Source organism: Sinohyriopsis cumingii, chromosome 14 (genome assembly GCF_028554795.1).
Source record: "Sinohyriopsis cumingii isolate HCF-2022 chromosome 14, ASM2855479v2, whole genome shotgun sequence".
In the NCBI taxonomy this organism is placed as follows: Eukaryota; Metazoa; Mollusca; class Bivalvia; order Unionida; family Unionidae; genus Sinohyriopsis; species Sinohyriopsis cumingii.
This window is the reverse complement of record NC_142974.1, coordinates 92,464,635-92,490,687: the sequence shown is the minus strand read 5'-3', so window position 1 is coordinate 92,490,687 and position 26,053 is coordinate 92,464,635. Positions and strand designations below refer to the sequence as shown.

The 26,053-nt window shown below is 38.6% G+C and overlaps 1 protein-coding gene across 1 annotated transcript in view; it reads right to left on the bottom strand.

The window, feature by feature from the left end:
• Positions 1 to 16,675, bottom strand: part of LOC149784399 (serine/threonine-protein kinase RIO3-like) — a 28,816-nt gene extending 12,141 nt beyond the window's left edge. The window contains exons 1-8 of the mRNA XM_089932452.1: positions 16,486 to 16,675; positions 13,213 to 13,453; positions 12,511 to 12,680; positions 11,519 to 11,623; positions 7,834 to 7,937; positions 6,262 to 6,405; positions 1,930 to 2,057; positions 832 to 1,017 (exon numbers count right to left, since the gene is read on the bottom strand). Coding sequence (XP_089788578.1) covers positions 832 to 1,017; positions 1,930 to 2,057; positions 6,262 to 6,405; positions 7,834 to 7,937; positions 11,519 to 11,623; positions 12,511 to 12,680; positions 13,213 to 13,421 — 1,046 coding nt within the window. The 5' untranslated portion in view covers positions 13,422 to 13,453; positions 16,486 to 16,675. The remainder of the gene's footprint in view (positions 1 to 831; positions 1,018 to 1,929; positions 2,058 to 6,261; positions 6,406 to 7,833; positions 7,938 to 11,518; positions 11,624 to 12,510; positions 12,681 to 13,212; positions 13,454 to 16,485) is intronic.
• Between the last annotated feature and the right edge of the window lie 9,378 nt (positions 16,676 to 26,053).

Genomic DNA, 26,053 nt, shown 5'->3' with positions numbered 1-26,053 from the left:
TAGCTTCTCCCAGCAAACATAGTCTGGTATTAGCTTTGTACCTCTTTGACATCTAGCTTCTCCCAGCAAACATAGTCTGGTATTAGCTTTGTACCTCTTCTTTGATATCTAGCTGCATCAGCAAATACAAGTATATATTCATGTTTTAAAATCTTCAAAATGCACCATGCTTCCAGCTTCATATTCCTTACAATGTTACCATAAACATTTTTGTCTCGTCAGGATAATCACCTTCCCCATGACAGATTTTGAAAACATTTCATAATGGTTTGAAAGCATACTTAACTTTTTTTCTTTGGCAAGTACAGGAAAATTAGAAATTTGCACAAACTTTTCTACTTTCTGGGTAAAAATCTGAACAAATGTTTAGATCCTGAAGTAAGGATTGGCATGGCGTTTTCATATTAATCTGTCCCTAATACAATTCTGCTTATTTCAAGGGCAACATTTTGGAAAAAAGGGCTTAACTGAATTTAAATTTACATTTCACTGTCTTAACATATTAAGTATAATGAGGGTTTCCATACAGTAAATTGGGCAAGCAATTTTGCATATACCTGATTGTTTTAATTTTGAAGAGTTTGGTACGATGTCTAATGTTGCCCCCTAGAACTCGGGTTCACTCACAAAAACGTAAAACCTGATTCATAATACCATAAATATGATGGATCAATTAATATGATGGATCAATTAATAAATTTCAACTCTGATCTAGTTATATCAATCAAGTCTTCATCAGTATTTAAGTGAAAACATTACAAATTTCAGCAAAAAATGAAACCAATTTCCAATGTACGTATTCAGCACAAGATATAAGCATAGACAAATTACCTGTTTAAGTTGGCTGTCTCTTTTTCTGCCCAGATCTTGATAATTTTCCTAGGATTCTGCTTTTTGTAGTCATCCTTGGAAAACCTGTGGTCCCCATGGACATACTTTTCTCTTGTGCGGAATTCATTCAATGTTGTTTTGAAAACTTTAATGGCACATTCCTTAGGTAGGTCAATATCCTTCAGACTGCAATGAAAAGAAGTTAAAAATTTAGTTTTCTTGGTATACAAAGACTATTCCAGTAGAACATACCTGGGACCCAGGGAAGACATATTCCATCTGAAATAGTCACTCATAGATGCAATTTAAGACTTTGTTTTTGCATATAAACTCATCAAGTTATCTGAGTACCTTGGTATATGAATATAAAAAACTGCCTTCCCCGGTTACCATGTATGTTTACCTGGAACAGCCCATGAAGTTTCAACTTTAACAAATTTTTTTAAATACACCATTCTTTAAAATATTTTCAAGATGTCATCAGAAAAATCATTAATCTTTCATCAGTGATATTATCCAGTCAAGCTTAGTTGGTAGAGCAATGGACTAGATATCCAAGGATCTTGTGTTCAATAACCACCAAGGCTAGCATCGATTGCCTACCTCAGTGTGTCACTGGGACATCTCCTGGCATGAAATAGCCAATACTGTGTTAAAAAACTTAATCATGCTACAAATTACCAATGTAGAAAATGCCATAACACATGCATAAAATGTCATTTTAGCAGCCTGCAATCTCTTCTTCAATGCACAGGAAATTCTGCACAAGTTCTGCAAAAGAACTATTATTCTGTACTGCAGGTGTAAAAAATCCGTGTACCAAATTTTATTCAGAGCTGCCTACAGCAGAGTAAGAGGCCCTGCCAAGTTGATTATGGTTAATCTAGTATTTGTTTGAAAATGTATGGACAAAATAATTGTCACATATTTTCAAAATACAGATAGTTAAGACAGTATGCCAATGTTATTGCTATAAATGTACATGCATTATAAGTAGCTAGTATTAATTGTTTTTATAATGATGCACCGTGAATGGACCAAGTTCTACAAAGATCCAAAAAGTTTTCATTTAACAGAAGCTTTTCTTTACCCACTTACCTCCCGCCAAATGCATGGAACACAACTGATTCTTTGCCTGTACTGATGCTACCACTGATGGATTCCAATATACCATTGTTCACCATTTTGTACAAAAGCAGTCGTGTCCGTGGGTCCATTGCATGCTCCTGCAGATGACAAAGCAAAGCAAATTATGTAAGTTTTTCAACATAAGCTGGTCCAATTGTAATGTTAACATTCCAAATCAAAATACAATCACTGATTACAAAGCTCACCTCTGTCAAGTGTTTGGTTGTTTCCTGCAGTCATTGTAATAATAAACTGTAATGTAAAATACAAATTCTGACCAAAGCACCCTTTGCCTATGAAATACTGCTCATTGTAACCACACCTTAAAGACATATATTTTTTTCTATAAAAAATTAGAGGCATTTTAACATGTTGATAAATTTTCATGTACTATTTTTAAATCATTCACTCATAGACTGATGCAGTAGCTATTAATCACTATCCATGCACTGAAGCTACATTTTGTTGGGTAGAAGTCCAGGACTCATTCTGAGCGGTACACTCGTGTCAATGGCCTTTATTTTTCATCCTCCATGGCATCCACAGGGTCCATAAAAAGCCCCATGAAAATACAGATAACAGAATGATTTTAGACTGAACTGAGTGCATCCCAAGCTTACTGACTATAGTATGCTCATTGCCAAAGAAGCATAAGATGATCAATTTCATTGGCAGATATAAAAGTCTTACAAATTTTGATTAGCTTGGGCTGCTTCAGATACTTGCAAGGTAATGTACTGGGTGGAAAACAGTACATTCGATGTCCAAAAGAAATTCTAAACGGGAATGGACTACAGTACAGTTTGCTAAAATTTCACTGCCAACTGGACATGGTTATTTGACCCGACATGGAAATCTGAGAAAATTGTGTTGTAGTCTGACTCTAGAACAACTGATTCCAAGTGAAATAGTGAGCATTTATGGTACTAATTAATAAATCCATTATGCCATTTCTTGAACAAACAGGATATAAGTATGAGCAATTGTGATTCATTTTTCTGAAATGATCGCACTTTATGACCTGGTAGGGGCCCCATTGGTTCAACTTTTTCCACTTATGGAATGATGGAAGTTCAGGATTGGAATATCCTTGGAGTGAGAACCAGTGTGACCAATGTTACGGGTATAGTTCATCAGTAATTAGCTTGTTCAACAACTAAACAGCCTCACAAGAAATGCATGCTGTCCACTCTTCAAATAGTAACTTATTCGCATGACCAACAGCGAGTTAACCAATTATGAATAAATAGCACAAAATGAATGTAGAAAGTTAACCACTAAATAAACATATTTATTTCTACTTTTAAACACACTGATCATAAAGGACCTTCTATGTAAAACATGATTAATACAGCCTGGAAACATGTATGCAGTCACAACCTAAACATGTATGCAGTCACAACCTAAACATAAATACTTAACCTAAGTAAGTAAACCATATAATGTAGTTGTTGTTACAAGATAAATGCCATTTTTCAGCACATTATAAAATATACATAGCAGCCTGTAGAACTGGTGAAGGAAGAACCTGGGAAAACCCCAAAGAACAAATGACCCACAGGAAGCTATTGGCAAGCTTTCTCACATATCTATACTAGCTGAGCCTGAGACATCAGTGATCTGCTAAGGCGAGCACCTCAGACAAATCAGTCACTCTGGGTCCCGTCACATTGACCTTATGTTCAAAAGGCGTGATACTAATGGAGATGCATACCATACAGACATCTAGTTTAATAAGTCCATCATGAACAGTGCAATAAAAATAAATTCAAAACAAAATATTAAGCCAAAGTCAGTAAGGCTTTACAAAAAATTCCACTCCAAACTGCTACATTAGACAATAATGAATGTTTATAATGCAGCAAGACAAGCAATGCATTCAATACATTTACTGTGTAAGACTGGATTATAAACCACAGACTCTTTAAAAATTAACATCATCACAATTAGCATGCTGCTCTAGTCAGTGCTGGTGTAGCTATACCAGAGAGTGCTAGCAGATGATATCTTCTGTCTTTTGCCAACTGTTGTGCAGCCTGAGGTTGAGCACCTTAAGGTCCTGCTCTGCCATTTGATACAAGTGCTCCTTGGTCACTTCTGCCATCATGCTGGCTTACCAAATGCCTGATTGTGACCCATATTAGGAGATGCTCTGGCAATGTGGCCAAAGAGTTGTAAGCATCTAGACCTGATAGTGTCTGTGAATGGTGAATGCTTCATTCAGTCTCTTGATCTCTGCATCTGTGACATGCTGGATGCATGTGACATAGATAATGTTGTGGAGCCACCATTGTCAAAGGTATTAAACTTTAATGTCATCACCATGGTAACTGTCCATGTGTCTGCAACATGCAGCAAGACTGGTAGGATGTATGCATTGTACAGCAGAATCTTTGTAACTGGGCTGATCTTTCAGTACCAAATGCAGCTACATGCAATTTCCATACAGTACTTCATCTATCGCTTGCTACTAACTGATCTGTTGAAGAGTAATCAGATTAGATATCTAAATGAGTCAAGTACCTCAACCTTGTGCCTTTGCAGTGTTTGCTGAAATGATGGCTAATGGATAAGTCATTTGGATTTTGGTCTTGCTCCCAATGACAACAAGACTAAGGACCATATAAACTCCAACAACTTTATGTCAACATGTACTGATATGGACTCTTCTCACATCGTGCCTTCTGAACACATTTTAAGCTCATTTTACAGAGTAGACGAGTGCTAAACACTGCATCAATACCAGGACATATACTGATGAGCAATGTTCTCCTATCCTGCTTTTCAAACCCATTTTTAGAACACTTTATGAAGCTTAGACAAGCTACTGTACTAACCTTCACTCCAGCATCAGCACATATAAAGACCAGGGTTCATAGAGACTTTGAAAATACAAAATTCATCAATTTTCATGAACCTTCAAAGACCATTTTTACGGACTTCATGACCTACTGATAGGCAAAACTTTATGACTTATGTCAACAGCAAGCATAGTAATTAGCATAGGTAAGCATACCTCTGTGTAATCCATGTGAAAGTCACTTTAGGCTAATAATTAATTGCACCTTAGCACAGCCAGTATCAAAAGGTATTTAAACATCATAATCACTGTATGAGTGTCCTGGCAAGACTCACCAACCAGAAGAACATATGCATTGTTCTACATGCTTTTGCTGATCATTTGCAACTTAAAGAGTATGCAATGCCAAAGGCAGCTAAGTATGCAGTCTTTCTTTCCACACAGGACTATTGTGAAGCTATTTGACTGTCAGGAAACAACAAATGAAAAATACTGTTTTCCTCACATGATTTGAAACTGTAATGATTATTCACAATGTTTATTATCCATATGAGTCTGGGTTTGATAACATCACTATTGCATATGTACTTCAATGTTGGCTGACTTAACTTTCTTTCTGCTGAAGTTATTGCAATATATCAAGTACTAATCTTCGAGTCTGAATACAGAGCATAGTTTTACTAAAAAAGCTTGAAAGTGGCACTATGGCTGCAACTGTTTTAGTAAATCCTTGTAATTCCGGTCTTAACCATGACTTGAAATGGCTTGCTCTCTCACCGTAGTCATTTCAATGCTTATCTTAACAGAGCAAAGTGATTTGTTTTTATTTCCATTTTTAACCGCAATTTAAATTCTGATTTCTCAAGGCATTTGAAAGGAGCATTTTCCATGCACTGCTTGAGTGCAAAAGTCCAAAAGATTTAGCAAACTGTCAAGTTATATATATAAATATATTAATTAATTCTGCACAACTAATAACACTGCAACAACTCAGAAGATAGTAACCAAATCTTCTCAGAATAAGACGGTTAACAGAAGATGACTAGTACATGCATGTAAATCATACATGAGTTACCTCCCTTTGTTCACTTTCTGAGAGTCTTAGATAAATGGCAGGTGCCATCATACTGATCGCCAAACTATTTCAACTTAAAATAATTTTAATGAAAACATGACAAAGAAAAAAAACTGAACTTTCATTCCCACCAAATTCACAAACTTTCACAAACCTTTCAACAAAAAGTCATTTTTCATGAACTTTTATGAACATGACAGGGCCACCTGAAATTTCACAAACTTGCATGATCTGTGTGAACCCAGAAAAATATATAACAATGTACAACCTCACTGCATCCCAACCATTATTTCTTCCTATGTCCTAGGCAATAGTTTGGGTTTTATAACATCAACCCTCGGAGACTAAAATTTCTTTCTCCTGGTTAAACATGCTTTAGGATTGGATCCTGACTGATAAATTTCATTATATCTGAAAATGTCCTTACAGCTGTTGAGTGTTCCTTCTTTTCATGTAGTTTCTGACTCCTCTTGTTCTCTGCCTCAGAATGACGCTTCAGCTTGTTGTACACATGGTTGGGAAGCCGAATATCCATCCCCTCCCCATCCCCACTCTCAAATTCTGGGGGAAACTGAAAAACACAGGGACTGATAAATCAATACAGACCATATATTACTTCTTGTCCCTAAAATTGAGTTTTAGTAACCCTTAAAATCAGTGTTATCAATACTTGTATAAACACTATAAAACTTTATCACAGTTAATTCATTACATTAAAATAATAAAGGGCTCTGCTAATGAGAAATCTTGAAAAAGCCAAAGACACTTGAGACTAAGACTAGATGTTACCAGAAAGTTACTGGATTTTGTGCAAAGTCAAAGAATGCAAGTTTGTTCATTTATTAGGAGAATTTTTAGTGATGTTCATTTGGTAAAATGGTTTAGACTGTAATTTGTATAAGAATAATGGAGTCAACATTTTTATATTTTGTAACTCTATATCTGTTAGTAGTTTAACCTCATGGTTCTCAAAAGTGTTGTACTTGTTTCATATCCAAGTACTGAAAGTTGCATATAAAATAAAACAAAGTGAACATTGCTATTTATCTCGCATAAAAATATATGGTGCAAGATGAACTTTGTTAATAATGTAAATAATTTATTATGTATTCTCAAAGAATCAGAAGACAATAGCTTTCATTTTGATGACAACTTAACAAAAAACCTAAAACAAGAAGATGCTGCCACAAGACTACATATTTTATTAATGAGTTTTAAATCTGATGCTCTTCAGAAGCATGCCTTACTGGCAATAAATCAGGAAAATGTATTTCCTAAGAAAATTTGTACTGACAAAATCATATTGGTTCAACATCCAACTAAATTACCAAGAAAACCAAATTTCTCTTAAGCCAAGGAAATATTTTTACCTATGGCTAAACTGGTCTTTGTTGTTGTTGTTGTTGTTTGGGGTATAACGCAATTTTTCAGCACATGATAGCTATACATGGCAGCCAGTATTAATGGTGGAGGAAGAACCTGGGAAAACCATGGAAAGAACCACCGACCCACGAGAAGCTACTGGTATGCTTTCTCACATATCCACACTGGCTGAATCCAAGACTCAAACCCACGCAGACAGAGGTGAGATGGCAGTGATTTGTAATGGAGAGCGCTTTAGACCACTTGGCCACTCGGGTCCCCCAGGTCTTTGTGATAAACTACAAAGTTCAATGTGATGTCAGGTCCATATGATTTACTTACTACTCAGGTCTGTGTGATGTACTATTCAGGTCTATTAAACCCAAGTGTTGTTCCTGTTGATTAAAAAATTACGTCTTTAAATTAGGTTTGAAAAAACTAAAACTTCTCTTCTTGTTTTGAAACCCACAGCTACCAGATTCACTGCTAAGCACCATCAACCTATGGGTTAGACCAATCTGCCACATACATTTACACTATTACAGACCAACAATTTGACTCTCTAAATATGAGTGTTGTAAAGTGTGTGCATTTATAGTCATCTAATAAATACAAATACAATAAACCTGTGTCGCACCTCTAATATTTTGGAAGCGTTCCGACGCCCACAAGTAACTGCATCATGCTTGGTTGTGATCTGTTTTCCTTTGCCAGAAACAACAGTCTTTGTCGTCTCTTTAACTGAAAAAGAAATAGAAATTAGGCCTATTCATTCTTCATATTAAAGGACTCATCATCATTGGCGACTCGGTCTCGAAAGACCATGCGAATAGCGCCCTTGGGGTGTTGTCTGTCTCTGTTGGCAACGTCTGCTGTGGCTGTGCAGGCCTATACGTGAGTGACAGTCCCTACTGCAGTTGGTGCAGACATACTGGGAAGTCTGCGTTACTGTGGTTGTTGTTGCGTTCTTCTTTCTCTTACGTTTCTCTGCCGCCAACTGGCCTCTCCTCGCATCAGCGACTGATATGCCATTGTTTACCATCAGTCTCCAGGTGCCTCGGTCCTCAGCCAGCTCTTCCCAGCCATCAGGTGAAATGTTGCATGCCTTCATGTCCCTCTTGCACACATCTTTGAAACGGAGTGAGGGGCGTCCGACTCTTCTCATGCCAGTGGCCAGCTGTCCATATAAGATGTCCTTTGGCAGCCTTCCATCCTCCATGCGTCAGACGTGACCCAGCCATCGAAGGCGGCGTTTAATTAGCAGGGAGTACATGCTGGGGGTACTTGCACGCTGCAGGATCTCGCTGTGTGGAACACGGTCTTGCCAGCTGATTTTCAGGATGCGTTTTAGGCACCGTATATGGAGGGAGTTGAGCTGGCGTTCTTGCCTCATGTAGGTACTCCACGTCTCACTTCCATATAGAAGGGTGCTGAGAACGTAGGCCTGGTAGACTCAGACCTTGGTGTGCTCTGTCAGCGCGTTGTTTTCCCAAACCCTCTTTGTTAATCGAGCCATGATGGTGTTTGCCTTTCCAAGCCTTCTGTCCAGCTCCATATCAATCAAGAGAGTGTTGCTGATGGTTGACCCTAGGTAGGTAAAGTTGTTGACTGCTTCCAGGGTGACACCGCTGATTTTGATTGAAGGGGCAATGGTGGTATCTTGCACGCTGACATTTGTTTTTTCCAAGCTGATTGTGAGTCCAAACTGCGTGCAGGCAACAGCAAAACAGTCTCCCAGTCTCTGGAGGGCTTCCTCGGTGTGGGCCACAAGAGCTGCGTCATCTGCAAAAAGCATCTCCCTGATGAGCACAGCTCTCACTTCGGTCTTTGAGCGCAGTCATGCCAGGTTGAACAGCCTCCCATCGGACCTGGTGTGTAGATATATGCCATCCGTGGACGTGTCGAAGGCGTAGGACAGGAGCAGGGAGAAGAAGATCCCAAAAAGTGTTGGTGCCAGCACGCAGCCCTGCTTCACACCACTGTTAATTGGGAAGGAAGTTGAGGATGATCCATCATACAGGACTGTTCCCTTCATATCTGCATGGAAAGAGATTATCATGCTGAGGAGTTTTGGGGGGCAACCGATCTTACTCAGAAGTTCAAAAAGGCCCTTCCTGCTGACCAAGTCAAAGGCCTTGGTGAGGTCGATGAACATCATGTAGAGTGGTTGACCTTGCTCTCTGCTCTTCTCTTGGAGTTGTCGTAGGGAGAAGATCATGTCTGTTGTCGACCTGCCTGCTCTGAAGCCGCACTGTGATTCCGGGTACACACGGTCTGCCAGCAACTGCAGCCTGTTGAGTATGATGCGGGCATACACTTTACCAACAATACTCAAGAGCGAGATCCCTCTGTAATTATTACAGTCACTGCGGTCACCCTTGTTTTTGTAAAGGGCCACAATTGTGGCATCACACATGTCTTGGGGGACTACTCCTTCCTCCCAGCAGCGGCAAAGTAGGTCGTGCAGTGGTTTAATCAATGCTGGTTTTCCACGTTTGATAGCTTCGGGCGGGATGCTGTCACTACCTGGTGCTTTGTCATTTGGAAGGCAGTCGATTGCTTTGCTGAGCTCCTCTAAGGTTGGCACTTTGTTGAGCTCTTCCATGGTGGGCAGATTCTTTATGCTGCTGAGGGCTGCATCAGTGACTGACGTTTCTCGGGAGTATAGTTCTGAGTAGTGCTCCACCCATCTGGCCATCTGTTGCCCACGGTCTGTGATCTTCTCTCCCATCAGGGATTTCAGGGGAGCGACCCCTTTCACTGTAGGGCCTAGAGCCTTCTTGATGCCACTGTACATGCCTTGGATGTGTCCGGACTCGGCACTGCGCTGGATTCCTTCACACAGTTGTTGCCAGTACTCGTTCGCACACTGTCTAGCAATGCGTTGGGTGTTACTTTGCGCACTTCTGAGAGCAGCAAGCGTCCGTTCAATACAATATTTAAATTATACAAGGAGTTTCTGATTTACCTACTTGATTGTATGGAATGTATGCCATTCAAATGCATAAAGGAAAATATTCTTCAAAAGTGTAATGGATTGTGACATTTAAAGCCAATATCAAACAGACAAAATAAGTATGAATTTCCATCTCATTGGCTCCTAATTGCTTTTACAAGATAACTGACAGCTTGTGTATAATATCAACTGTTTCTTTTCCAATAAAAGAAATTGCACAAAGTAAGTGCACAGAATATTAAAATCAGTTTTGTATCTTACCATCATCTTCTGATTGAACCAATGGGAGAGTGAATATTTTCTTTTTAAACTCACAAAATGATCTTACAATTGAAAAATGTCTTGCAAGAATGTGTGAATTGCAAGACAAGGGTATTTGGGAAACAGAAATTGTGGGCAGGGCTTTTTTGATGTGGTTATTCCTGTAAAAATGGATTACTGCCTAAGAGTTTAAGACTGTATTTATTAGGGTATGTTCTAGCTATTCCTTGAATCTTAACACAAGAGAATATAGAGTTTCTCTGGAATGATGGGTCTCACATAATAAGTGTGCAATGATATACAACCACTCTGTAAAATACTATATATTACTCACTTTTAAGCTGAGTCCAACTTCAAACTGCACAGACCATGATCTGGCATTGTACCATGCACCAGCAGCTCTGAGTCTCGGCAGTTTGTTAGGAGTAATCAGTATAACAAAACAACACAGACCCTGATCTGTCCTTGCACCACGCACCAGCCAGTTTATTAGGAGCAATCAGTAGAACAAAACAACACAAACCCTGATCTGTCAATGTATCATGCACCAGCCAGTTTGTTAGGAGTAATCAGTAGAACAAAACAACACAGACCCTGATCTCTCACTGTATCATGCACCACCAGATTGTTAGGAGTAATCAGTGGAACAAAACAACACAGACCCTGATCTGTCATTGCACCATGCACCAGCCAGATTGTTAGGCGTAATCACTGGAACAAAACAACACAGACCCTGATCTGTCATTGTATCATGCACCAGCCAGTTTGTTAGGAGTAATCAGTAGAACAAAACAACAGACCCTGATCTGTCATGGCACCATGCACCAGCCAGTTTGTTAGAAGTAATCAGCAGAACAAAACAACAGACCCTGATCTTCAGGTACATTATGTGCCAGCAGATCATGGTCTATTTTGTTTGTAGTTAGACTCAACTTATGAGTACATGCTAAATTGTCTGTGTCTAAGTGTAATTAAATATTGAAAATTTAGCAATGTAACTGATGTCAGTGTCACAGTGCAAAAGTTATATCTACTTCTCAAAATATGCCACATGCAGGCATGATAAAAAGTCTGTTGATTCTACTGACAACACCATCTCACATACCCCATTCAGACTGATCTTCATAGCCTTCATCAAAATCTGGATATTCCTCATTTTCATCTCTGTACACTTGATGAACCAGTCTGTAGTTTTCAAATGAAATAGATACTGAAACAAAAAAAAGGAAAATATTAACTTGAAAAAGGATCTGACAATACCGATGATTCGTATTAGCAACAGTCTGATGAAAGTAAAGATACTGGTATTTTTTTGCAAGAAAACTTACCAGTAATCCTACAACATTATTACTAAGAATACATTCAGATGTTTTAAGTTCATATGAGTGAGAATCTGAAATCTGCTGTTAAAGTACAACAATGTCAGAACATTTTACATGCATTTATAAACACATTTCATGCACATGGATACACAGCAACAAAAAAATTCTGTCCGAAACAGACAACTTCTGAATTCAGTAAATGTCCATCAAATAATGACTTATTGACATTTTGCTAAAAGGCTGAGAACTTGTATACTTTTCTAACTAATAATATAATTTTTAATTTATATTAGTAATATTACCATTTGAAGAAAAAATGGATATTGGGAGAGAAGTTTCTTCTGATTTACAATATGAGCTTTAAAAAGTTAACTTCATGAAAATACATACCTATATATGTCTGTACTATTCAGTAATACAAATATAAAGAAGATTATGTCAAGTCAATCACTTAGACTGATGGTTCTTGGGAGTAAATACTGTACTAGTATGCAATAAAGAACATAGTTTTTCAAACTTCCTGAGGAAAGCAAACACCCATTTGGATTTCAAAAGGAATATGTACATTATAATTCCCCATAATAGCAAGCTAATATGATTCTGATGGATAATAACAGTGTGTCTGTGTGTGTGTCTCTGTGTGTGTGTATGTGTGTGTGTCTGTCTATGTGTTTGTGTGTCTGTGTGTGTATCTGTGTGTGTGTGTGTCTCTGTGTGTGTGTGTGTGTGTGCACACATGCATGCAAGAGAGTTGTTATTAGGTTCTAAGACTAACCTTTGCTTTGGCCGTTAAACTTCTTAATCTCTGCTTGTAGCTGCTTATCATGTTCACGATCCAGCTCAATTTGAAGAAGTCTTGCTAGTAATTCATCATTACTCGTGTCCTGGTCCTCTCCAGCGGATGCGATCAGATCTTCCAATGAAGGTTCCTTCATTGTGTCTGAACTACTCAGAAGAGCAATTAGAAAACATTTAAGTTTGAACAATATTCGAAATTTCTGTTCCTATTACACATGTAGTTGTGTACCATATTTTCATGGAGGTTTAGATGCATGCAATTCACTTAAATGGACAGTAACTCCTATAAAACAGTAGTTTTTGTCTAATGTAAGATATTTTGGCAACTCAAAAATCGTTAGGAACAACAATATGTGTTTAAGACATATTGGCAACTTTAAAGAGTTCAGTAATTAGGAACAGTAATTTGTAATTAGTTCTTCTACTCAGTTTTGTCAAACTTTCAACAAAATTGCCAAAATTTAATTTCCCCTTTATCATTCATACTTGTTAGTCTCTCACATCAAACTTTGGATTACCTCTATCATTATTACTATATTGGTAAACTAAATTTGTAATTATTGTGTTTACTAGACCATTAACTGGTTTTCTCCAATCAATAGGTTTAAACTTATCTGTTTGAAATTTAAGACAGGTGGCTGTAAGCTATACAAGTCAATCAACTGTATGATAGACATACCCTGTGCTCTGACCATTAAACTTCCCATCTTCCTTTGACTGTAGTTCTGCAGCCAGCTGTTCACTCATTACATCTTCCAGGCTGAATACAGGTGGGGAGACATTACTCGTGCTGGACTTACCCCAGGGTGAAGGTTTGGCACCCCAAGGATTAGTAGATGGTAGACCTGTGACCTCTGAGAGAGGGTGCTCTACTGCTATTCCTTCCATGGCTTCCTTTAACTTTTTTTCACTGGGAGTACCTGATTTATAGAATATGTGTAAAGATAATTTCTTTCACTGGGAGTACCTGATTTAAGGAATATGTGTAAAGATAATTTCTTTCACTGGGAGTACCTGATTTATGGAATATGTGTAAAGATAATTTCTTTCACTGGGAGTACCTGATTTATGGAATATGTGTAAAGATAATTTCTTTCACTGGGAGTACCTGATTTATGGAATATGTGTAAAGATAATTTCTTTCACTGGGAGCACCTGATTTATGGAATATGTGTAAAGATAATTTCTTTCACTGGGAGTATCTGATTTAAGGAATATGTGTAAAGATAATTTCTTTCACTGAGAGTATCTAATTTATGGAATATGTGTAAAGATAATTTCTTTCACTGGGAGTATCTAATTTATGGAATATGTGTAAAGACACAAATTATCAAAATGTGCAACTACCCAATGTGTTCATGTCCCAGTAAAAAAATGGAATTGGATGGTAAGTGAATACCCTAATGAACATGCAAAACAATGTAAACCATCACCCTTAAGACAACTGCTTCAAGAGACCATCAGGCTCCTGATAAAGGTTCTCAAGTTGCAGATTTATTGGTTACATAATGTTATGGCCCACCATCAAAGATCACACCAATTTTGGCAGAAATGATATTTCAAAACAGGTTATAATATATGTACATAGTAAGACAGATGAGTACATTTATTCCTCATTGTACACAGTAAGACGGATGAGTACATTTATTCCTCACTGCTCCATAAGACAGATGAGTACATTTATTCCTCATTGTACACAGTAAGATGGATGAGTACATTTATTCCTCACTGCTCCATAAGACAGATGAGTACATTTATTCCTCACTGCTCTGTAGATGCTCCATATACTCCTTATAAAGAAATGATACATGTATGTCTTCAATTGTTTTTAAAACATTGCTGGGAATGTAACAGTAGTAAGTTTCTTATTATTCTCATCATAACTCATACACAGGACAATTTAGCTTGAGAGATTACCCTTCTGTCAACAATTAATGGTTTTCTGGTACAGATGGTCTCCCAAATTAGGCCACCACTATAGGTATAATGGTATCAATTGCGCAAGTCCAGGTGGGTGGAGCTTAAAGTGTACGGAACATTGCATTCAGAAATAAAGAACAACACAAGCTGTGATTGGTGCTGGAACTAGATGGGTAAGAGTTATCAAGTCACAACAGACAGTTTCAGCCATGTGTACCACATTTAAAAAAAATCATACAAAATATGAGCTAGCTATATATTAACATAATCTAGCATTGTTCTCTATTACAGTGTGTGACATGCATGCTGAGGTAGGACAGAAAGTATATTTATTTCACAAAACATTAGCATTGTGGTCTATGGAAAAACATTTGGTACAGTGATACCATTATTTAATAAACTGATATATACTCTGTGAATTTGTCTTAAATGAAAAGTGCTCAACCAAAGAACATAATTTAAAAGTAGTGATTTTCCATCTGCCGATGTAAATCATGTAATCATATCCAATCTACAAATGTACATAAAAAAATTCTTTCTCTGTATTATTATTACTTCTATACAAACTTGTTTGAATCAGTGATTTTGCTGGGACTAAAGACCTTAGTTATGTTTATTTATGTAAATGTCATAGGCATATAAACAGGTAAACAAGATTTATATATTCTAAATAGTTCATACAGTATTTAATTAATAAGCTTTCAGAACATGTAACTTCTCCCAACAGATGAAGAATACATGACATACCTACCACCATTTCATCTAAATCTTAAAGAAATTTGGCTTCCAATTAAATCACCTCTCAGGCTTTGGGAGTCTAGATTTCACATCCAGGTATTATCAGTGCCAGAATCAACCATATATACTTGCTTAAGTTATAAATTAACTGGAATGTTACACAACATATACCCTGATCTGCTGTTGTATAATCACCATAGATTTTATTTACCCCATGTAGTTGGGAAATTCAGTTATAAGATTATGAGCAGCTGGGGCAGGCACCCACCTGAGATCCTGTCTCTGAAGGGTTATTTTGTTCAGGGTGCACACTCAATTATAATATTTTCCAATATAATCACCATTACAAGAGATCATATTTCTTATCAAAATAGTTCCATTCTGTGAAATGATTTAGGATGTATCTAGATTTGACACTGACTGTCAAACAAAAATGGCAGCCAATTTGAAGAGTAACATCTCACTGCCAGGTTTGTCAAAGAAGATGGCAAGACAAAGAACGCATCAGAGTGCATGTACACTGCAACTGGAACACCCCCTTGGATGCAATACATTATCATGGCTTTTCCCATTGGCTATCAAAAAAATACTGTAATCTTATCATCATAATGAGGATAGTTATTCCAAGATAAATCCATCATGTCTTTTCCCATAGACTATTGAAAACACTGTTTAATTCTACAATCTGAACAATGCTTTCCAAATCAAATTAACTATCAAAAACACTAATCCTACCATCCAAACAAGACTAGCTTTAACAAGTTAAATCCATTGTTACACCTTTGCCCATAGAACCGCTCTGGTGGCCTAGTGGTTAGAGCATCCGCATCGGATGCTGGAGGTCGTGGGTTCGATCCCCAGACGAGTCATACCAAAGACTTACAAAAATGGTACTGACAGCTGCCTCGCTTGGCGCTCAGCATTAAGAGGTTAGTGTTAGGACTGGTCGGCCCGGTTAATGGATTATTTGCCATCAACTATATTTACATGGGCTCGTATCTTTGCTTACAACTGACCTGTCATACATGTACTGTATAAAAGCTATAGAGTACATGCATGACAGGTCATTGTACGCAACAATACGAGCCCCATTGCTATATTCTTAATTTCAGCACGATCTCTTACTGTACATAACGACAAAAAATGGCAGTCTTTTCCTCATAATTGACAAAAGATTATTTTAAATCTGGTAACTGATCACATTTAATAACAAGTAAAATGAGAGAGAGAGAGAGAGAGAGAGAGAGAGAGAGAGAGAGACTACTCATAGTAAGCAGCGGCATTTTATTTTTACCGAGTATTGTCTATAATTACGTGCTGTACTTCACCCAAAACTCTTCTAAATAGCACAATCCCTTGGATGCACAGGTACAAACTGACAAATATATACTCTTTTAGTGACCGGATGTTTCACAACTTCTATTTGTTTCCTTATGTCGCAGATGTTGTGCAACTTCCTGAACCGGTGTACCTAGTATGTTGTTCCTGTCAAATTCATTCCCCTAGACTGGTTTACGGACTAGTAGACTTTGGTTGCCTACGCTGATGTGAACCTAAGTTGGGCTTTGTTTTCTAATACTACATAATTCACTTGTATCTCGCTATACTGTAGTTATCATATATATATATATATATATATATATATATATATATATATATATATATATATATATATATATATATATATATATATATATATATATATATAATACGTCAAACACCTCTTCACTGCTAAAATACTTAGATGAAGTTCCCAGACAGTGTCATGCATGCAATTGCCTTGATCACTTACGCTAAACAAATTAAAAGTAAATTATGGTTACAATGACCACCTGCTTTTCGTGCTAAACTGTCCATGCTTGCTTTTAGATTATATACAGTACAGGCGAGACAGCATTCTATCGAATTTCGAATTGGTCCATCAAATTTATATATATATATATATATATATATATATATATATATATATATATATATATATATATATATATATATATATATATATATATATATGTTTGAAGGAAGATAATACTCTTTCATACTCTTTCATTTAGAAACATGGTAAAAATATCATGCATTAGGCCTTCCAATGTTCTTGTTCCGTATCAAATCTTAGAAATTACGGTACACGGTAGCATGGGGCTGCATCTGGGGAATACGCGATGCGTTGTTTCCATTTACGTTTTCATTTCTGCCATTTTCAGAGTCATGGGTCAAAGCTTGACAAACATAAGACGTAAATAAAAACTATTTGCACAATACACATTTAACCGTAATGTCATTCCAATAAGATGGTATTGTGCTATTTGGAAACGAGTTCTATAACAATACTGCGGTTGAAATAATGATATCTTTGCTACACCTGACTAGTGTTGGTGGTATATCTACATATCTTAAAAAATATTTAGGGTCACATTTTTAATAAAATCATAAAAGAAAGGAGGACTTATGCCATATAGGATCTTAAATTTCTCAATAGCTGTATGGGATCTTGAAGGTCTCGAGAGCCATATAGGATCGTGAAGGTCTCAGTAGACATATAAGATCTTGAAGGTCTCAGTAACCTGTAGGATTTTAAAGGTCTCAGTAGTCGTATATGATAATGAAGGTCTCAATAGCCGTATTTGATCCTGAAGGTCTCAGTAACCACATAGTATCTTGAAGGTCTCAGTAGTCGTATAGGATCTTGAATGTCTCAATAGCCATCTCTAGGATCTTGAAGGTCTCAGTAGCCGTATAGGATCTTGAATCTCTCAATAGCCATCTCTATGATCTTGAAGGTTTCAGTAGCCGTATAGGATCTTGAATCTCTCAATAGCCATCTCTATGATCTTGAAGGTTTCAGTAGCCGTATAGGATCTTGAATGTCTCAATAGCCATCTCTGGGATCTTGAAGGGCTCAGTAGCATTGTGCCGCTACCTTTTTAATAACAGAATAAATGAATTTGCTTTTGTTAAACTGTCCTCGTCTGCACTATTTTTTTTTTTTTTGATAGATGAACGTGAGTCCTCTAAAATACAACTGTTCGAGTTTGTTAGTTTTAGTTGGGACGCAGAAATGCCATACCGTGTGACAGAACATAAACTGTGCCATGATAAATTCATGATGTATGGCTTTTCAACATTCCATGATAATGCTCGGTGTTTTACATTGCATTTATCTGTTTTGAAGTTTTCAAGCAGACTGCTAATCATATTTGCCAAAATTTAAAAGGTATTAATGTTAGATGCTTAGACGTTTGCAGATTCTTCGCATGGCGATCTCTGGGTCCCTAAAAGCAAACGTCGGTTTCTATCAACTGTTTCAATCTTATTGGTAATCCCTAAAATTGATATGGATTAGCTTTATTTGGTAATATGATATCAGCTTCTGTTTAATATAGTGGTGAGACAGAGAGTCACAAGCCTTGGACATATCAGATAAATAAATTAAATAAATCCTTGGACATATCCAGTAGAACCGAACCTATATAATGACCCTTGTCCAGTGCCTTCAACCATTTATCACTATATATAACCATTCTTAAAAGCTGACAGCGATAGGTGAAAGAAATTGATGAAATAAATCATTTCAGCTGTTCACAAATATCTCTCTCAGAGTTTTGACAACGATGTAAAAATTACTCACAGGCCGATAATTATGTTTATTGAAAGGCCTTCGACCGCTCCGGTGGCCTAAGTGATTTGAGCGTCGGATGAGCAGCAGAGGGGGGGAACAGACCAAAACAGTTTTACAAGTAACCCCTTCCAGGAAACTATTCCTCGATAGAGGGCTTATTTCGACGAAATAAACCCTTCTATTCAGAATACAGGACAAAAAAAAATGTCCCAAAAAATTCGGAGAGTCTCTCCTCGAGAAATTTTTCGAATTTCCAGGGGAAAATGCAATACATTTCCGCTGGCAACTTGGGTTACTTCAATAAATCTGAAACAGTTTCCGTGGCGGGGTCGTTATTGAAAAATCCATGGGTTGGGTCCAACCCCCCCCCCCCCCCCTGTGCTGCTGCAAGAAAACATTTTTATGTTAACGGAATTAAATCATTGACAAATAAATAATGGCAAATATCGGAGAAGCACTTACTACTAGATTAGCTCGAGAACGTCTCGAAGCAATTCAGAAATTTCTTCCTGTCCGTGATAGTGTCAGACAAAAATTACAACTAAGACAGCAAGCACGGAAAGGCTTTGCAGAATCCGCGGAGGAATTATTTAAACCCGTGACCAAAGCTACTGAAACAATAAAAACTGCTATCATAGGAAAACCTGATCCTGATAAACCGCAACAAAGTCTTCTTCAGGCAATAGAAGAACTTAGGAAGGCTCAACCGAAACCGATCAAAGGATTTAATTATAAAACGGATTTTCTTGAAGGTTTTGTGGATGAAATTAAAAATCGTCCAGTCAGAAATAGAGATGAAATAATTGCTTTTGGTGCTGACGCTGCTAGGGCATATCACTCTCGAGAAAAGTTTATAAAAGATCCTAATCAAAAGATATCTAAGCAACAATTTCTCGATGGAATTTATAAAATAAAACAGGGTATCGAACGGTTAGATACCAGTGATGTATTTTATCGAGAGTATATGTCAGGATCAGATCGATTTGATGTCCAAATGCGACAGACAAAACGACATAAAAAACCAACTCGGAAAACAGCTAAACCGAAAGTCGTCACAGCGCCAACAGAACAAGAACCGGAAGTCGTCGCAACGCCAACAGAAACAGAAGAATTATATCGGCTTCCTCCTCCGTTGCAGCAGACCGAGAAAGAAACACCTCGGGGGTGGTTTACGAAAGCCGGTTTTAAAAAAATAAGAGGGAATCTTCCCATTTTTACTTTAAAAAATTTTAATAACAGAGAAGATTTTTTACTAAAAAAACATGAACAAAAAATTAATACCTTCTGGAAATGGGCAAAGGCGGTATATTTTGGAATGCAAGATTTACCCGTTGATGTAAACGATCCCGGATACATAAAATTTAATGCGGAAGTGAAAGAGATAGTAAATAAACAACGCCAACAACAACAACAACGCCAACAACAACAACCACAACAACAACCACAACCACAACAACAACAACAACCACAGCCATCCTCGGAGGGGGACACCGAAGAGGAATTTTTTAGTGACCCTGGAGAGAAATCCGGGAGCGGTTTAGGATCCGGTTTTATTGCTTGTCCTAACAATATCGTCAATGACGTATCACGGTTGGAAGTTCTCATCGGAGGAAGACGTGCCGGAAACAACTCTCCGGAAATTATAAATGAAGCCGCAGATATCTGTCAGAGACTATTTCAGCGTGGCATCATGGATATCGGCGTTTACCGGGGGCTCATTGATGAACTAGCAGACGGTTACCACAGCGACTAGCAAATTTAGTTAGAGAAACAATAATTAAATAAAATGATCGTGCACAATTCTCAACCTAGACACGCTAGCGTGTTACCAGTCCGCGTAGTGAACTCGCGATTACCAGTCTACAGAGCAACCTACGGAGATGGTCTCGGTGATACAGTTACTGGTTTGTTTTCAAGAATAGCCCCTAAGATGTTACCGATTGCAAAACAATTGTCGATGAAAGCTATTGATGTTGTCAAGGATAAAGCCCTTGGATCTGTTGGTGATCTCGCCGGGAAGGCATTCGCGTCAATCAAGGATAGACTATCACGGTTAACTCGTAGATCAAAAAAACCGCCACCGGTGAAACTGGCCAGTACTGAACTTATGCCCGCGGACGTCAGTAAAGTAATAAATCAGGCTGCCAATCAAAAACTTGCAGAGCTTGTAACCCAAACACCCGAACAAATAAATACAAGCCTGATATCAGGAAGCGGATTTCGTTTTAGAAGACGATAATTTTATATAATGTTCAAACGTGTATCTGACCCAGCGTTCGACATGGATGCACCAATACTCAAAGATGAGTCTGTGCGTGATTATCAGTATTATTCTTATGAAGCAAGATCAGCCAATCAACGGGGGCGAATTGAATTACAAGTACATGATACAAGTAGATATTTCTTACCCGCTGAAGCATTTCTTGAAGTCACGGGGGAAATTGTAACAGATGTCCCTATTGATACACCATACGACGCTAATATCCAAGTTGGTTTTGTTAATAACGGCATCATGGCGCTATTCAGAAGTGCTTCATATAGCATCGATGGAAAGGAAATTGAAACGATTCAGGATAACGTTGATGTTGCCACAACAATCGTGGGATTAGCACGATACTCAGACGATTACACTAGATCAGCTGGTCCGACTATGATGTTTGCTAAGGATAATTACGATGAACCAGATGGTAGACCTAGCATTGTGAGAACACCAAAAGACCGTGCTGCTCCTCCTGCTGATGCCGCCGTGGAAGATTTATCATTTCCCAACCCTAATTATAATTTAGGATTTAAGACACGTCAATTAATGTTATCGGATGTACGAAGGAGATTTTCATGTGCAATTCCGCTGTCTCACATCTTTGGGTTCTGCAGAAATGTCAGAAAGGTTATTTTTGGAGCCAAGCATACAGTTGTACTTGTTAGAAAGGGTGACGACAACGACGCTATCTGGCGAGACGATGATGCTGGTGTCGCTGCCGGTAAAGTAATATTATTCAAGCTTGCGTTGTGGATGCCAGTGATGTCCCCATCGATCACTGAGGAGCAACGGTTACTCTCTTTCATGGACTCAGGTGGTAAATCATTGATATCGTGGCTGACAACATCTACAGACTCCATTCAGGGTGCCGGTGCTGGGCAATTCACGTGGCACATAGCATCACAGCAGGGGGTGTCAGCACCACGACATATTTTCGTGGCACTCCAGACTAACGCAAGAGTAAATAGTCAAACACGATCGCATATGATATTTGACAAACTTAATGTCTCTGAAGTTTCGCTGCGAATAAACGGGCATCAAGAACCATCCGAGGATATAACGATAGATTTTGGAAATAATCAAGTTGCACGTGCGTATCATCGTCTGATGACATTTATGGGACGTGATCAAAATATTGATACCGGGTTGCAGATATCACAACTGGATTTCACAACGTTGTATCCAATTTATTACTTTTCGCTGGAACATCTTGATCTAACCAAACAATCGGTCGTTGATATACACTTCAAAGCTAACGTGGGCGAGTTTCCCGCTGGTGGTTTCAGAGCTGTCGCGGTTATACTCTCCGATAAAGCAATGCTGCTTGAAGGTGTTGGCGGACGAATGAGAGTTATTGACGCTCCAGTAGAAAACATGTAACAATTAGATTAGTTTCTGAAATATAATGTCATACAGTCACGTTAACGTCACCTTGACTTCCGGTCAGACAAAGAAATTGCAATCGAAGAACGCAAGCACGTGCGGGACATCAATAACACTAAAACGAGATCAACTTGTTGGTGGTCCAGACAAGCTGTCGTTGACTAATACTCAGATTAAACATTTTAATAAGGCACTAACAGCAAAAACCGGTGTCCGACTTAATTTCTCTGCTGCAGCTATCAAGGACATGACTAAAACCGGTGGAATATTTCCTCTTCTCGCAGCAATACCGGCATTGATTGCAGCAGCAGCACCAGCCGTAGCAAAGGCAGCAGCACTTGGTGCAGTTGGAACCGCAGCTGGAATGGCACTAAAGAAAGCAACCGGACACGGGTACAAAAAAAAAGGGGAGATCCGCTCGCGGATCAGGGCTAAGACTACCGGGAACTCCCGCATCATGGTATCCAAAAAATTTCTAACGCTGAAACACAAAGTGTCCCCGATGTTGAAGCTTCCAGCTTCTAATTTTGATTTACTCGATGCTGTTAAAAAATTGCGTATAAAACATTTCAGAGGAGTATTTATGCGAGATCAATTACCGCAACAACCGAATAATCCAGAAACTGGCATTATCAATCTCGACAACAAAGACGGTCCTGGAACTCACTGGGTTGCTTACGCGATCGATCCACGTGGAATTATCTATTTTGATTCGTACGGTTTAGCACCGCCAACTGAGTTTCTCAGGTATGTCCGCGGAGTGCCTCGCACTCTCAACAGCAGATTTTCTAATGTTCCAGTGTGGCAGTCGACGCTACCAACACAAACATTAATTGATCCGCCCATTTGTGGTCGCGAAGTATTGAACGTTCTTGATGCAATAACAAAATCTGGGAAACCACCTCATAAGGTCGTTCACGAGTATACCGCATCGAGAAATGCTAGCATTTGAAAAACAGCAATAACAAATAATGGTAGATATTTACGGAAGACCTTTCACAGGAAAAGTAAAACCAGGCACAGATGTTGATCTCTCAAAATATGCGACCCGAGATGAAGTCGATAATCTTTTGAATATAGCTGGAGTTGACCCAGATGAAGTTGCTATTTTTCAAGACAGGCAAGGAAAACTAAGAACGAGCAACATTAAGTGGAATGATATAATTCGCAGAGTTCTTGGAGCTACCAAGGATAACTTCGTTGCATTTAGTGATGGCGGCCGGATCAAGGACTCGAATATATCAATCGCAAGCATCAAAGACAGTATTGATAAAGGTGTTGACAAGTGCGTGAAAAAAGACGGTGACACGATGACAGGAGAACTCAGCATGAATGGAAACAAAATAACCGTACTCAGAGATCCAGCCTCGAACGACGATGCAGCAAACAAACAGTATGTGGACACAGCCGACAGCGTCATAGATACCAAATTATCCACGTTACGAGCTGAGTATGATGTTCATGTGACCCAGTTTGGAAGACTTCGCAGAAACGTTCTTAACACCGTAGATGAGTTCTTCGGGAAACCTAATGCCGTCAGTATGAAACTCACCGAAATTAAGGAAACATTAGATAACGTAGTAAATGGAATTCCGCAGATAATGGAAAAATTTAATTTAATTAAAATTCCTGCCGGAGTAACCCCAAAAAACCTTGTGTGTACGATAAAATCAGGAAGGGAAACATGGTCACAACAAAACAAGACTATTACACATACTGCAGATGTTACTGGAATATACAGACTGACAGTACTCTCTGCTGTAGAATTTAAGATATCTACCAGACATGATTTAACTAGCAAGTTTTCCCGAGTTGCGTCTGTGGTGATAAACAAAAGAACCGAAGAAACTTTTACGCTGGAAGCCGAAAATCCGGAAGGATTAGCCACAGTCAATTACTGGTATTGTCTGGAATTTGTCGCCGAAACACCTTAATTGGTCACCGGGTAAAGTAATAATGGAAGCATCCGCGTATAGATACAATCAAGTCCGTGAGTGGCAATCTGAGTTAAAAACTGTCATCGAAGTAACCAGTCGAAAGGTAAAAAAATACCGCAGACGCATAACAGTGTTAGACATTATGGTTTATTCAGTATCTGCCGTTGTTGCATCCGCGGGAGTAATACTATCAGCGGTCACTCCGGTAACAGCAGTAGTCGCTGCCACGATCTCTGTTTGTGCGACCACAACCACGGCAGGAGTTTTCGGCATCATAGCAAAAAAAATATCCTCGTGTGCTAACACAAAATTACACGATTACACGACAAAATTAAATACAGCCACGACCGCATATCAGAAATTATCATCGCTGATATCATCATCGTTAGACGTGCAAAGTAGCGATGCTGCGTTGATATCAGATTCTGAATTCAAACTAATGTCAGATGCGTACAATGACTATTTGAAAACTAAACAAATAAATAATGTCAATAGAACTGCTTCAACAAATAGTCACAAACACAACACCGGTAAGGACCACAATGATCTCAGTGTCCTCGACTAAACCAGAATTTGGTATTAATTTTCGAACTCCAATTCCAGTGAGTGAAATCGCGTTGGCAAAGCTCAGCGTGTATCACAGCTGGCCTAATATCAGGTCGGCATCATTTGGTGATCTGCAGCCGAATAATTCGTTCGTGTTCGGGAAACCCAGCGCGGACCGGGAACAGGGTGAACTTGAATGGGATACAATTACACTTCCCACTGGGAGTTATCAGATCGAAGAAATCAACAATGAGATACAACGCCAAATAAAACGAATCACCGGCAAGGAAGCCAAAATATCTGTGACCGCGCACGAACCAACGCTGTCTGCGGTCATTGAAATCTCAACACCGGGATACGCCGTGGATATTTACAACAGCTCAATTCGGACCGTATTAGGATGGCCACGATCCCGACCCGAACCTGAACCGGGCCCACCACCACCCCAAAAATCAGATTTCGAGACCGTTAAGCAAGACCCACACGACCTCGTCGGGGATTATTTATTATTTGTAGATAAATTAATATCCGGAGAAGCCTGGTTTTCAACATCACCTAGAATTCCCGTAGATATAATAGGGGCAGCTTTCACGGGCGGGGAATACCGTCAATACCGGCCAGAAGATATAGAAGCTCATTTTTTTAATCTGATCAAACAAGCACATAAACAACAGCTAGAACTGTTGCGAGTATATTTTCAAGATTATATTTCTGATTTAACAAGTTCGCGCAATAAAATTATCACAGCCATAGAAAAACTAAACAAACTCGCATCCGCGATGGAAATTATAAATCAAAAAATAATTCAGCATCTACTGAATCTCAAGGGCGATTACGGAAACGAAAAAAGATCCAAGTTCGCATCCCAATTTGGTATTCCCGTGGAGAAGATTTCAGATTTTAAACTTCCTGGATATAACGCGCACACGCTGAGAAAATCGGTCTCTGATCTTGTCGCGGAATCTTTCGAAGATATTTCTGCCACGTACACGCGAACAAAACCACAACCTGTTATTCTCAAGCACGACAACAGTACAGCATCCGATGGCAGACACATCTCGCCGGGGATCGTAAATATCACAGATGTTATTGCGGTCAATCTTGTATGTGACGTCAT